General features: G+C 42.9%; 1 protein-coding gene across 1 annotated transcript in view; it reads left to right on the forward strand.

The window, feature by feature from the left end:
• kpnb1 (karyopherin subunit beta 1) overlaps nucleotides 1-14,334 on the forward strand; it is a 35,329-nt gene that overhangs the window by 10,640 nt on the left and 10,355 nt on the right. Inside the window, exons 9-21 of the mRNA XM_087134104.1 lie at nucleotides 508-618; nucleotides 1,857-2,130; nucleotides 2,977-3,221; nucleotides 4,947-5,080; nucleotides 5,373-5,448; nucleotides 6,325-6,396; nucleotides 6,882-6,953; nucleotides 8,164-8,311; nucleotides 9,039-9,229; nucleotides 10,211-10,354; nucleotides 11,461-11,566; nucleotides 12,124-12,238; nucleotides 13,198-13,370. Coding sequence (XP_086990230.1) covers nucleotides 508-618; nucleotides 1,857-2,130; nucleotides 2,977-3,221; nucleotides 4,947-5,080; nucleotides 5,373-5,448; nucleotides 6,325-6,396; nucleotides 6,882-6,953; nucleotides 8,164-8,311; nucleotides 9,039-9,229; nucleotides 10,211-10,354; nucleotides 11,461-11,566; nucleotides 12,124-12,238; nucleotides 13,198-13,360 — 1,851 coding nt within the window. The 3' untranslated portion in view covers nucleotides 13,361-13,370. The remainder of the gene's footprint in view (nucleotides 1-507; nucleotides 619-1,856; nucleotides 2,131-2,976; nucleotides 3,222-4,946; nucleotides 5,081-5,372; nucleotides 5,449-6,324; nucleotides 6,397-6,881; nucleotides 6,954-8,163; nucleotides 8,312-9,038; nucleotides 9,230-10,210; nucleotides 10,355-11,460; nucleotides 11,567-12,123; nucleotides 12,239-13,197; nucleotides 13,371-14,334) is intronic.

Below are 14,334 nucleotides of genomic sequence, written 5' to 3' on the forward strand. Positions count from 1 at the left end.
TTTGATTAAGCCCAATCACCTAAAACCACAGCCGAATCTTATATAGCTCAGAATTGCCTTGTTCTGAGACTTTCTCTGTTTACTTGTATGATGTACGTGTTGACCATAACCTAACTGCTGTGAAACAATGCCCACATGGTCTTTTATCAAATTAAGTGGTTTTGGTATGCCACATTTTAAACATTGAGGTTGTGTCCATTGATATTTAAGTGATAAAACGTATACATGTACATGTCAATCAAAGTTAACCAATTAAACTTTAACGGATGCAAAGCACATGCTTTGCTCAGGATGTAGTGAGTAGGATGTTTCACCGTCAAAAAGCATTTTTATACGCTTCATCAAATTCCGTGAAAAGAATTGAACGTTGTACCTGGTACCCCTGAAATGATGATGAAATGTGTTTTGCATCATGGGAAATGCAGTATGCGTTTTGTTCTCGATCCATTGGAAGGATGCAGCAGTTAAGAAGAGAGATGGGTTTCCCCTTTGATGTTCAATTCACAGATAACGATTGAAGCCATGAAGAGTAGCTATGATGAGATTGCTCTCCAGGGCATCGAATTCTGGTCCAACGTCTGTGACGAGGAGATGGACCTGGCCATAGAAGCCTCAGAGGTGGGTCAGAGTATGGGAGAGGTTTGCTCAGTGACCTCCGCTGCCCTTGTCTCCTTGCCATTCCCGCAGATAGCGGGCCATTCTCGAGTGAACATTGTTTGTGCTTAACCGCTTCATGCCTGATAATACATGCGCATGCAGGAATTTCCTGCGTCGTAACACACAGGATATGTAAACATGCTCTGGTGAATTCTGTAAGCAGCACTGGAAGACAGTTGTACTCGTCACCATGCTTGACTTTTTCCCATAGAGTTCATACACTTACCGTCGTAAATAGTGTGATATTATTAAAGGACAGGGGCTGTCATATCAGAACATTCTTAAAAGGCGGTAATTTTAACAGGAACGATACCAGGCCTGGGAAAGTTTATGGAATGATTCCTCCATTCCTTGCAAGCGAGCTCAGAGCCTGTGATCACCATCTCCTTTTTAAGATATCCCAAGGAATGGTTGAGGTGTCCCCACCTTCATCATCACGTGACAAGCTTAACCATCCCCGCAGATTTGTGCATGTTTTTGTGGAGTGAGTGGAAAATTTTTAACTGGTTCCTCGCATCTGACCCTGTGAATATACCATGCCAGGTTGCGTTTGCACAGTCCCTGCTAAACTGTGTCTGAAACATTGTTCCAGGTTTGCATGTCATCCGGCACGAAACTATTCAAGTTAAAACGTTACCCAGAAATGAGTAGCACTGTTGCAGTATTGATTTCAACTTTCAACAAAGCCAATCTGTTTTCCAGTTCTAGTTTAAATTCTCCAGTCGCTTAATTCTCTCCTGCCATATGTGTCTTAAAAGCAAATCGTAAGCCGATTGCGAATTAATTTGAATAAAATCTTGTATACAGTGATGCGTTATTAAAAAGCATTTTATTCGCTTCATCAAATTCAATGAAAAACAATATGAGCGTTTCACAGTAGTGTGCCTCCAAGAGTTTTCGATGCTATGACCAATCTATGTGCGACATCTGTTGGCCCTTTGCAAACGCACACTGGGTCGACAGATTTTGTGCATTGTGATTGGTCAATGTGTTGCAAACTCTTGGAGGTGCACTCTTGTGTATTGAACGTTGTACCTGATACACATATATTGAGGATGAAATGTGTTTTGCATCATGGGAACTGCAGTAAGGTTGTGTTTTGATTTCTATCCATTGGAAGGATGAATCAGTTAAGAAAAAAGATGGGTTCCCCTTTGATTTTGTAATTTCAACTTTCTTGTGTTTGCTCTGGGCTGCAGGCACACGAACAGGGCCGAACCCCAGAGCACATCAGCAGGTTTTACGCCAAAGGGGCCCTGATGTACCTGGTGCCCATCCTGACCTTGCTGCTCACCAAGCAGGAGGAGTTTGACGACGAGGACGACTGGAACCCCTGCAAGGCGGCCGGTGTCTGCCTGATGCTACTGGCCAACTGCTGCGAGAATGACATCGTGCCCCTCGTCAAGCCGTTCATCAAGGACAACATCTGCAGCACTGACTGGAAGTTCAGAGACGCTGCCGTCATGAGCTTTGGTATGTCCAAAAAACAGTCTTAGAGCTAGCGCTCTTATTGTCTCCAAAAGCAGGCCATCCTGGAGCAGGAATTTTGTCAGCATTTGGCAATCGGGTGCTCCAAGCTGGCTTTTATTGGAAATTGGGGTGAATAAAATTGTATGCTTTCATGCACATTTGGGGGATAGAATAGGGTGTCTGAAATGGCATACAGGGCATGGGTACCACAGCAAGACACCTCTGGCGCTAAGCTTGGTGTGTGCCGCTAGTATGTTTTCCAAGTTGCTTCAAGACTGCTATTATCACTCCTGTCCTCAAAAAATTAATCCTAGACTACAAGAACATGAACAATAATTGTCCGTTTTCTAATCCGTTGTTTTTTGTTGAAGGTAGTTGAGAAGGTCGTAGCAGGCACCTTGAGCGCTCATTTGTTTAGGCGTAGTCTGCATAAGGTCGGCTACACAAAGTTTCATTGTGTTGAAACAGCACTTCTGGGAGTCCTTAATGATCTTGTGTGCTATCGACTTGTCCTGCTGGACCTCTTGGCTTTCTGCGACACTTTCGACCACAATTTATTAATCCAGAGATTGAGGACTCTTAGCTGGTTTCAGTCTTGTCTTAAAGACCTTATTAGATTGCATTACTGTTATGCCTTCTGTTTCTTGAAATATTCTTGAATTTCATTTAACTATTCTTCTAGGCCAAGTTTTGGGATGCTGCTTTTTTCACCATGATACCTTTTCCTAGATTTTTTGTATCATGATTGTCGATAAATCGTTGATAGTCCCCTTGGGATTGGGAGACAACACTGGTGCATGTCTAGACCTTAACTTTATTCAACTTCCTTGCCTGCCAATATCTGACCAGGCTCGATCCTGGAAGGTCCCGACCCGGACGCCTTGAAGCCCCACGTCGCCCAGCATGCTGAGCAGCTTATCCTGTTGCTGAACGACAAGAGCGTGGTGGTGCGGGACACGGTGGCCTGGACGCTTGGCCGCATCTGTGAGCTCTTGCCAGAGACAGTGCTGAATGACGTGGTCTTCCCCACCCTGCTACAGGCCCTAGTCCAGAGCTTGGACTCGGAGCCACGGGTCGCAGCCAACATATGCTGGGTGAGTTAAAAATGTTGGGCTGGTGGATGCTGTAGCCTAGTGGCTAGGGTTTGCAACCCAAGAAAATGGGGCTAGGGGTTTTCAATTTAGCCGCTGGGTACAGGTTGTGCCCCTGGGCAAGTTACTTTACTCCCACTTGCTTTTCTCCATCTAGGAGTATAAACTGGTACCTGAGGGGACAGAAATGGTTGTTGTTTGACGAGCCATTTGCACCTGAAATGGCAGCATCAAGCCGTATATACTACCCAAGTAGTTGAGATCGTTTGAGGAATGTACATAGGCCTTATGAGCAGGGGTATTAATAATGTATGGTGCCTGGACTGGTCTCCATCCCAATTAAATAGGGACCAGTAATTAGCTGTGGTTTAACATGTGCAATTAGCCCTGTCAATTTGGATGCTGAGTATTTAAGTTTTTGTCAGGCCATTAGCAATGCTTCAACATGAACTACGTTTCAGCGGGAGGGTGAATAAAATGCATGTACCTATCCAGCCTCTGTTGATAACAGTGTGATAACTTGTTTTTTTATGATTATCATTGATAAATCATTTTACCACAATTTTTTCCAGTCAGTGGTTATTGTGTTAAATTTGAGATAAATGAACAATTTATGGTGAAGTTATTTTTGGTAATGAAGAAGAAAAAGCAAAACATTCTTTCAGCTCCTGCTTGCTTTGTGCATTAAGTGGGCATCGTTTCCTCATCTACATACACTCGGTAGGATTCTGCCGGTTTCATTACCCACTACTGGTCCCTACGTTCGGAGGATATCTTTAAGACGTCTGGAGACTACATACGGGATGGGAACCAGTCTAGTATGGTGCCTTGATTGGGTTACTGGACACACAAGTCAATATTATTAGTATCAAACACAATCTGACTGTCAGTGCACACGGTCCCAGCTGATGGGTTGAAGCGTTAAGTGTGCCCCGACTCACCCCTGGCTGTTTTGGAGGTGCTTGCCAAGTCCAAGAAGTCTCTGGAGGCCATGTGCGTTGAACTTGACAGCTGTGCACAGCCTGTTGTGGCTTAAAAAATATTACTGTTAAAAAAATCTGAGCTTGCTGTGCGATATATTGTACAAATACTATTCAAATCACTCTTACAAAGTACTTGCAGGGTTTGGCAGTATATCTAAAATTTGGCAGCTATGTCTTTCGTTTTTCGGAAATTGAAATTTTCAGCCAAAAAAAAAAATACAAATGCAAGTTTAATAAGCACATTAATAAATTAGGGGGCGGTTTGTCCAGATTTTAGGATATTTGACCCCCAAACTTTGTTATTTTTTTCAATTCAGGTTTTGCTAATCTCTGCCCTTTTACTGTGAAAATGGCAAATGCATGAGTCATATAATCACATCAGTATGGGAGAGAACGAGCTATTGAAAGCCCTGATAAATTCAGGTTTTTTATTGTGAAGTCCAAGACATTGACAAAGCAATGATTTAGAAAACCCCAACTGGGAAGTGTAAAGTTTCTTTGACATTTTCTTCAACCTGGGTTCAAATCCCTGGCGGGCCGGCCTGTGGATTTGGTTTTACAGTCCTGACCTGACCGCCCCACTTCCAAGCCTGAAATTCCCTTAACCTCTGTGTTCTTGTCTTCAGGCCTCAAGGTTAAAGCTCCCGCCCTCCCTTTAGGAAACCCCAGCCTGATTTCATTGTCTGAACGAATTGAGATGATAATTCATAATGGATGCTCTCTTTTACCTTTGTTATGTCACCAGGCATTTTCTAGTTTGGCCGAGTCTGCGTATGAAACGGCCACTCGTATTGGGACTGACGAAGGAGATCCGGAGACATACTGCCTGTCACCGAATTTCGGAGCGATTGCAGATAAACTCCTCACCACAGCAGACAGGTAGCAAACTCTTCTACAAGCGTGGTTGAGTGTGAGTGTGTGTGCGCGCAGATGTACCCCTGCAATTATGTAAAAGTCTCCACCAACGCAATAAATCTGCAGTGTACATGGTGCGTGGATTTCAGGTCAAAGTTTACTCCGCTATGAACAGGATGTCTCGGTCAAGTTCATTATTACATCAGAGGTGTTTTTATTCAATTTGGGAATCATTTATGGGAATTTCATGACTGCCTGTTTTTTCCCCAAAGGACAGTGCCGTTTTACTCAAACATTATCATATTTTCTTCTTCAGGGGAGATGCTCACCAAGCCAACCTGAGAAATGCTGCCTATGAAGCCTTGATGGAGCTAATGAAGAACAGTGCCCAGGTGGGTTGTTGCCAATCGTTCTCTTGGATCTATGAAAAAGACAGCTTTTTTTGCTGCATCCCCACATGAGTAATAAAGCCATGTGAAAGTCTTTTGACCTCCCAAGTAGCATTCAACATTATGCGTCCTAATGCCAGTTGCCAATCCTCGGTATTCTTTTGTTCATTACAAAAAAATAATTTAGAAAAAATGAAATTGTGAGAAAAGTACCTTTTCCCCTTAATTTTGGTCATATGGATTCACCTGCCTTTAAGTTTACTCATAGTATCTTGAAAAATGCACTTACAGCATGCAAAGTTTTCCCCTTTTTGTTTCAGTGATTTTTCACCACCAAATACTTGATTTTGAAAATACATATTTGGACGTTCCATGTATGAGTGAATATCTGAATATTCAAATAATCAGCATGTTGACACAGTTGACTGCTTTGGGGGATGTTGTATTTATTGCCAGCCTTCTTAATCAATCAAATGATCGCAGGCATCCAATCGCTCATGGCACTGAGCAGAAAATCACCAAGGGCAGAACACATCAGTTCAGCAGAGGCACCTCGGTGCCTTCACTAGCCCAAAATATCTTGTGTTATATTGCATTGTATATGACTAATTTTCTGCCAGTACCAGCATCGTAGGCGAATAAACTAGGCAGTGTTTTCTGCTCCACTAAATAAGTCAATGTGCTGATGACATCACTCTTTGTTTACGTGTGCACTTTACTATAGTAACTATGTAGGGACAATGGATTTGATGCTCCGCAGACAGGTGTAGGTGTCATCAATACATAGGCATATTGGACCCAAGTTTTTTGTGTGTGGTAGCAAAGTTTAATTGGTCTCAGGCAGGACCATTAATTTCCATATTGCTTGTCTTGGCTCAGGATTGTTACCCAATTGTACAGTCTGTGACGAAAATCATCATGGAAAGAATCAAAGTCATCCTACAGATGGAGGTAAGCTGCGACTTTCAACTTCCGAAGATTGTAACACGTCCCTTCCTCCAAAGGAAGAAAAGTTTGGGTGAAAACTTTGTGTCAGCCAAGAACATTCTCGTGCAGGTCCTACAAAGTAGGTCTTAAGGCCATCTTCCCTCCAGAAATTTTGCATTACTCGATGTCTGAGCATTTCAGGCGTGAGCATTTTATTCAGAGGCAATTTGAAAAAATGATTTGCCAGACTAAAGCAAAGGGAGGTTTATTCCCCCAAAATAGACGGCTTCAGCCACTTAGATTAGCTGACCTTGTTTTTGAATATGCAGCATTTGTTTCAGTTGAAGTTATTTACCAAGTTTTATTGCGGGTTCTCTTGGGCAGTTTAGAAGCTTGCCAGAGTGTGATAAAGCGATGAAAAAGTGTGGCCTTGCTTTGCGGTGTGAAGGAAGTCCATTCTTAACCTGATGATGACATTCGTGTAAACTTGTTGGGTTTTTTATTGACAGTCACAATTGCAGTCTGCCTCGGACCGTATCCAGTACAACGACCTACAGTCTCTACTCTGTGCCACGTTACAGGTAAATTTGGCCCGTGTTTTTGTATTGTTACTGCTATTACCCTAGTTGACCTTGACTTCCACTGTCCTCCGGGTGTTATTTTGGAGGGTTGAGGCTAACTGAAAAAATGTGTGGCAGATTTCAAATGATGCATTGCACCCTAGGTCTTGGGCTAGACCTTGTGCTGTTGATAATCAGCCCTGCACGAATTTAGGCCCAAATTGTATTCGATGAAATCGTCTTCAGTGCTCTGGGATGTTACTTGCACTGCCTAAAATAATGACAGGAATTTGTCAGAGGATTTTGAAGGATTGAGGCAGTCGTCATCTCTCCAAGTAAAGTAACGGAGAGTTTGGAGGACCAAGGCCGTACCGCAGTGTGCGTACCTTGAGGCAATGAGAGGATTTTGAAGAAAATAAGGAATCCTAGTCAAAAGGGCCAAGGGGTTGGAGTTTGAAAAAAAGAATGGGAAATCTACCATGTGACATTTGTTGACGTTCCTGCACAGCCTGCTTGGAAGCCATCAGTGTTAGCTAGGATCACAAAAATGATGTTTTTGGGGCTCCAATATTGTCCGCACGAGCATGCCTCCAAATGCAGTCTACATCTATAGTCGAAGTGTGTTCTGTGATTGTAACGTGCTCCCAATTGGAGCATTGATTACGCTGCACGGTCAAGTGTTTTCCAAGCAATTAAAGTAACTTCGTTGATGGTCCAATAACATGTGTATGCACATGTTGCGGCCAAGTCATTTTTCATCAAGTCAAGTCACTCGGCCTCTTTTCGTCAAGTCATCTTCCAAGTCTTTGTTTCCCAAGTCAGGTGTACTTGTACGCTTCTTCTGATGTCCTTTATTGATGGTGAGCTGTGATGTTTTGAAAGACATTTCCGACCCATGTATCTGGCTGATTTTTTTGGCTTCATAATGCACTGAAATTTCTGACAATAAAAAAAACAGATTTGCTGTCTAACAATTAAAAATAGATAGGTTTGCTATTGCACCTAGAAACTCGTAGATACACTTTTCCTGGTATTTATTTTAACAAAAGTTGGTAACATCAACAGCTCAAGTTTAATTTTAAGTCATTTTTCCTTATGTCAAGTCACAGGTCATTAGAAAAAAAATAAAAACGAAAAAATAGGTGACCTGATTCTGACTCTAGTCTGCATTAACAATTCTGGTCAGAGCCAAAGAATCAGAAAGGATTCTCTCCTCCCATTTGTGTCTCAGAGCGTCCTCCGGAAGATGAAGCTGGAGGACGCCCAGGCCATCTCGGACGACATCATGACGCTACTCCTGCAGATGTTCAACGCGGGCAACATGAAGTCGGGGGGAGTGCGGGAAGATGCGCTGCTGGCGGTGGGCACTCTCGTTGAAGGTACGACCGGTGGCCTTTCCGCGCAATACTCGCGTGCCTCTCTCCGTGAAGATGAGACACTGGTCGACAGAGCAACTTTTGTGTCTCATCTGGGCCTTGAGTCAAGGGCTTGAAAAGAATCTTGCACAATGTAATAGGAACCCTCCACATTTTCCACACGAGTTTTATCAGGGTGCCAAACTGAGAGATATATCAACACCACAGAGCTTGAGTTGCTCTTTCTGATGCAGAACTTAAACTGAGTGAAAAGAAAAAATGGGCCTGGTAGCTGATTTTCACAGAGTGGGTCGCATGTTACATGCTGACAGATAACACCCTCACCTGTAGCTTCTGAATGCACATCGCTTGCTGTGCCAGGACCAGTGTAGTGTTCCTGTCCTCAAGCATGGCTACAAAAGCATTTGCAACTTTCATGTCAGAGCTGAATTTTTACAATGGGTAATAATTTTGTTTGTGTAAGTTCGAGCGGCAACTTTTTGGCAGCTGCTGGCTGATCTCACCCGGTACCCACGATACATTTTATACATGGGTTAACCAGCAAAATTGACCGGTGGTCAACAAATGGTCGCATGCTTGAACTTTGTTTAAATTCATACCTATACATGTGGATAGAATTTTTTTGCATTGTGACACAGACATGATGTTATGGTGGTCTCGTTTCACCATGATCAAAGGCAGTGTTTCAGAGGTTTTTTCCATTTTTCCCCCTTCCCATCGCCCCTTGTAGTCCTAGGCATTGACTTCCTCAAGTACCTGGAGGTCTTCCAGATGCACCTCTACTTCGGACTAGAGAACGCTGTTGAATATCAGGTCTGCCTCGCCGCCGTGGGTCTTGTTGGGGATTTGTGCCGGGCCTTGAATGCGCACATCACTCCATGCTGCGACGATATAATGCACCGCCTTTTCACAAACCTGAGGGTAAAAATACATTTTTTCACATTTTGGGATGTTGTTTTTATTTTTCACAAACCTAAGGGTAAAAATACATTTTTTCACATTTTGGGATGTTGGTTTTATTTTTATAAATTTCATACAATTTCAAGTGTATTGATATTTTGGGATGAACTGTAACCTGCCAAAATTTGTCAAACTCCAACTCCTGGACCCTGTTTAGCAGGGCTGCCAAGCGAAAAATATCTTATCTTGAGCTTATGCATAAAAGACGGGGGTACCAGTCGCAAGAAGTGCACAGCATGTGAAATATCACCTAGTAACCGGCTCTTTGTTATTAAGTTTGAATCACCTGTGTTTCATCAGTTCTGTACTCTGTACTCTGACTTCGATGGCTTTGGAACTATTTGCCTAGTGGATGAGTTCTCCTCAGAATTTTTTCCAACCTGAAAAAAAAGCTGTACGTTTAGGGCCTTCATGGAGTGTGGCTTGCCTCCCAGTGTGATTGAAAAATAACCACCAACCTTAACAATCTGGCCACTAAATTGAAAACACCAAGTGCAAGACTGACAAGTACATTCTGGATTATTACGTCTTACAAAAAAAGCCGTCAACGGTCTGAAACTGTTTCCAGGTTTTATAGGAATAAATCTACCTCCAAGATGCCCAGAAATGTAGCAGTCGGGGGACAGGGCTCCTGCAGTGGACTGTGAAATCCATGCTATAGCCCCTCTGTATTTCAATATTTTTATGAGGCCTTCAGGGAGTTTTAAAATTACAGCTTGGAGAATACTTTCCTCGCACCAAGAAAGAAGAGAGGCTTTGGTGGGAAACCATTTGGTGATTTGCCTGTCTCTGGGTCCCTATTGGATGTCGTTACTCTTCTAAAACGTGCCATCTCTTGGTCACCTTCAGAATCCATGGACATCTTAGTCTTTCTTCCATAATGCATGCGTGGGTTGCTTTCCTAGGTGTGAATGGGATTTATGCCTTTGTGTTTTTTTCCAGAATGAACAAGTACACCGCACAGTCAAGCCTCAGATATTGTCCGTGTTTGGTGACATTGCGCTGGCGATTGGCAGTGAGTTCAAGAAGTACCTCCCATTGGTCCTGGAGACACTCCAGCAAGCTAGCCAGACAAAAGTAGACAAGGTAGGGAGGGGGGGTTTCCTCGAAGGGGTGGGTCTGGGCTAAGGATAGAGAGATTGACAGCCGAGGGTGAAGTGTAATCCATTCACAAGTCCAGTAATGGGTAACGGCATGAGCAATGACGAGGGCATTTTTTGCAGCTGTTTAACTGAATAACTTCAAATGCTCACGAAGTTTCATCTCGGTGAATACTGTATATTCTGAGAAAACTGTAATACAGAATTTTAATTTCAGATGAAAAGTTTTTGAATCGTATGAATCATGCCTGAATTCACCATCTGGGACACGTTCTCACGTTCAGTCAAATGCAGCTATGCTCTGTCACACACTGAACTGATGAAGTATCGTTACCGCGCACGCATGTGTGTAGTGTCAACACTTGTGTGTGCTTCTAATGGTGTTTTTCCCAAAATGCATTGTTGGCAAGGCTTTGTTTCATGCCTGTTTATAAAAATGACAGCTTACCAGAAAGAAAAATTTCACATGGAGTTTAGTCCCTTCACTATCTTTAAATCAAGTACACTTTTCAACCAAATTTTTTCAGTTACTTTTTGGATGATTTTAGATGATTGACTGCACCTTTATTTAGCAACCTATGCACAAAGAAGCACTGCAGTCTTTAATCGCACGTAATCAAGAACAAGGGCACTGAGAATAAGCCTTTCGTAAGTAAAATTTGAATAAAATTTGGTACGCTGAGTTGTCTGATTGTGCATAAACAGAACAACTTGAATTCCCTAGACTGAAGACACTGTCGCTATACCTCATGATTAGGGGCAAGCTTTTGCATAGCGACCACCATCTCTGGAATGGACTGGTTCCTTTGTGCCCTTCTTATTCATTGAAAACTGTGTATTGTTGCAAGGCATCTCTTTAAGCTTGCCCCGAATCATGAAGTATAGCAACAATGTCTGAAGTATGGAGAATTCAAATTATTTTTGCGTGAATTGACAGAACTCAGTTTCTAGATTTTATTCATATTTATCCCACAAAAGTGTTACTAGACCTTGGGGACTTATGAGCAATTACAAGACAACCCCAGGGCACAGCTGGAATCTTTGATAAATGCTGGTTTATCCTTGCGCGTTTGGTTTTTATTTGCCTCTTAGACTGATTACGACATGGTTGACTGTTTAAACGAGCTGAGGGAAGGATGTCTTGAGGCCTACACTGGCATTATTCAAGGTCTGAAGGGGGAAGATGACTCTGTCAATCGTAAGTTCAGAAAATCATCCCAATAGGCTTAATTGATCGATCAAAAGCTCTTTCAAACGAAATTGGGTGACTAGTCGCTGAGTCATGCCACCTGACAACTGAATGCTCTCTCTCTTTTTGAAAAATTCATACCAATCTAGTCTTCAATCTCCGATCGAAACAGTTTGCCCCCACTAACTCTCGGGTATAAAATGTGGAAAAAAGCTCCTTGAGGAATTGAATCTGACCTCAAACTGGCTGTCAAAATAGTGAGTGTTGGCAAATACTTTAGAGGGTTTTGTTGGCTGGAAAGTAAATTGGTTTGATTTTATTTCGCATGGTTTTTCTGGGCAAGGGTTATTATGTGAAATCTCTATTAGCAGTAAGCATAGATATGCACTGATACCATAGGGTCAGTTGTCTCTTTTTTATCTAGGTTCTGAGATAGGCTGGTAATCTTGGGGTGGGGTGAGGATATCTCAAACCTATTTTCTTACCAAAAGCGGAAGTTATAACCTTTTGCTTTAAGATATAGAATCAATGGAAATGAAGCTCCTTTTTTTTGGTTGGTATTTCAGCTGGGCTTGAGATGGTGCTTACCCACGTGCCTTTCATCGTCTCGTTCATCGAAGAGATCGCAAATGACGATGACCACACAGATGGTAATGTCGCTGCTTGTGCTGGTCTCATCGGGTAAGACTCTGGACAGGCCCAATCCCATCCTTTAAATCCAAGATTGGGTACACCCTCCATGCGCAGAGTTTTTTGTCAATTCCCTGTACTTACTCATGCAAGCATGACTGCATTTCTTTTGACACGTGATATCTCACGCTTACTTGGGCCTGGCCCAAGTAACCGACTTGCTTAGTAAGTTACTAAGGGAAGTAGATTACAATGCAATGCAAAACATAGTGCTTTAAGTCAGACGATGCTGTGGAAAGTTTACGGCACTTTGTAGAAAGTTTGAAAAAAGAATAATGCTTGTAGTTATTTGTTTTAAGTGCTGTGAAAAAAAAGGCTAGAAATGTGTGCAGTAGTCTGGCCATTGTCTGCTTCATCCAAGGATCCCTGCAGAAGCTTCCAAATGATGTCCGGTATTTGTGGACATGCAGATGATATACAGTCCCACATCCTTTTGACCAGGTTTCAGCAGCCTCAGACTCGGGAGATGTGCTTTTCTGTTGTTTTTGGATAGAAAGTACACACAGACAAATGAGAAAGCAACCTCAGCCCCAATGACACCTTGCAGGCCATAACCAGTCTGCAGAGGATGATGTGTGCACGGTGTTAGGGGTGTGTACCGCAGCCCTGATTTATGCAGGGTTCTAGTGCGTTGGCCAAATTCTCCACCATTGGGAATGCACTGTTAAAGAGACTTGATAGATTCGCCAATGTTTCTTGTCTAAAAGCCAGATCCCACTTGGTGTGAGAGTGGACAAGAATGCAATTTGGTGACGTCAGATGAAATTCATAAAACTCAAACACAATTCTACTCAATCAGATTTTCCAGCAAAGGATTGGTGATGTCCAATTTGCTTTCGCATTCGCCTGAAGCATGAAGCGGCTTACGTGTAAGGGAGCTATGTAACAGAAGTAATGCAGTGACCTACGTAAGTTCATCGATTCCAACTCTCTTTGTCCTTCCTGTCCAGTGACCTGTGTACAATCTTCAAGAATCACGTTGCTGAGCTCATGGACCGGCCCTTGGTCCAGGAAATCCTGACAGAGGGGCGGCGGTCGAAGGTCGCCAAGACCAAGTCGCTGGCATTCTGGGCCTCCAAGGCTATCCGCAAAGCCAAGAACCCCCAGCAGTGAGAGAACTGAGGTACATCTTTAGCATTTTCTAGTCCTCTTTTCTTCGTTAGTGCTGCAGTTGAGACCCCCTTAAGACCCATCACAAGACCTCCAGTCTGAATTCAAGTGACAGACTGTTCATGTGAACTGCCACAGAAGTATTCCTTTTTTGACTGTTCACCCAGTTGCTTGGGATTAGTCAGGTGCCTGGGTGGATACAGGTTCATTGAAATAATACAGTAATACATTGAAACACACAGGGCCTGTGGTGCCGTCTGCTCCTTTCTATTCATGTATTTTAACAAATCCAGATCTGCCAACAGTCTTGTGTCTGACCTTGTGTCTGATCTTAGGATGGTCTCGACTACAACATTGTAGGCACTGGGCCATGTCAATTTTTTTTTGTCGGTTGATGACCCTGGAGAGGGGTGGAAGTCAACTCACTGTATTAGAATTGAGAAACATATCAGTGGCTTTTTATATGATTAATTTGTTCACAACATTTCACAATAAAGGAAAGAAAATATCAAAAGCGTTTGTCAAGATGACCTTTCACCTAAAACAATGGCCAGCCAATTGCAAAAGGTTGTATATTTAATGTGATCTTGTGACATTGGTTTTGACCAATAAGGAGTGCTGTACCATGCACAATCGTGTAGCACAAGATAGCCTACTTGTTACTCTCCGAATTTTCTTCGAGTGATGAAGAAAGTTGTACACCACAGTGTACCTGTGTATTTCTCCTGCAAACAAGTCCACCATAGTGAAGTGCAACAGTGAGACATGGGTTCAGTAGAGTTTGTACCGAAGTGGCAGAATTTTGTGGGCGCGCAGGCTGAAGTCGCAAAAGGTCTTGTCCATGCACGCCGTACTGAATTCGGTGTTCGATCGATATGGCTACAGTGTATCCAGTTCCGTGCCGATTCCAAGCGATGCTGGTTTTCATCAAATACATTTATGCCGCGCTCGATTCACTGACAAACAACGTGTTTTGT

This window comes from Acanthaster planci, linkage group LG03 (genome assembly GCF_054643075.1).
Source record: "Acanthaster planci isolate LZ-2023a linkage group LG03, COTS_SCS, whole genome shotgun sequence".
In the NCBI taxonomy this organism is placed as follows: Eukaryota; Metazoa; Echinodermata; class Asteroidea; order Valvatida; family Acanthasteridae; genus Acanthaster; species Acanthaster planci.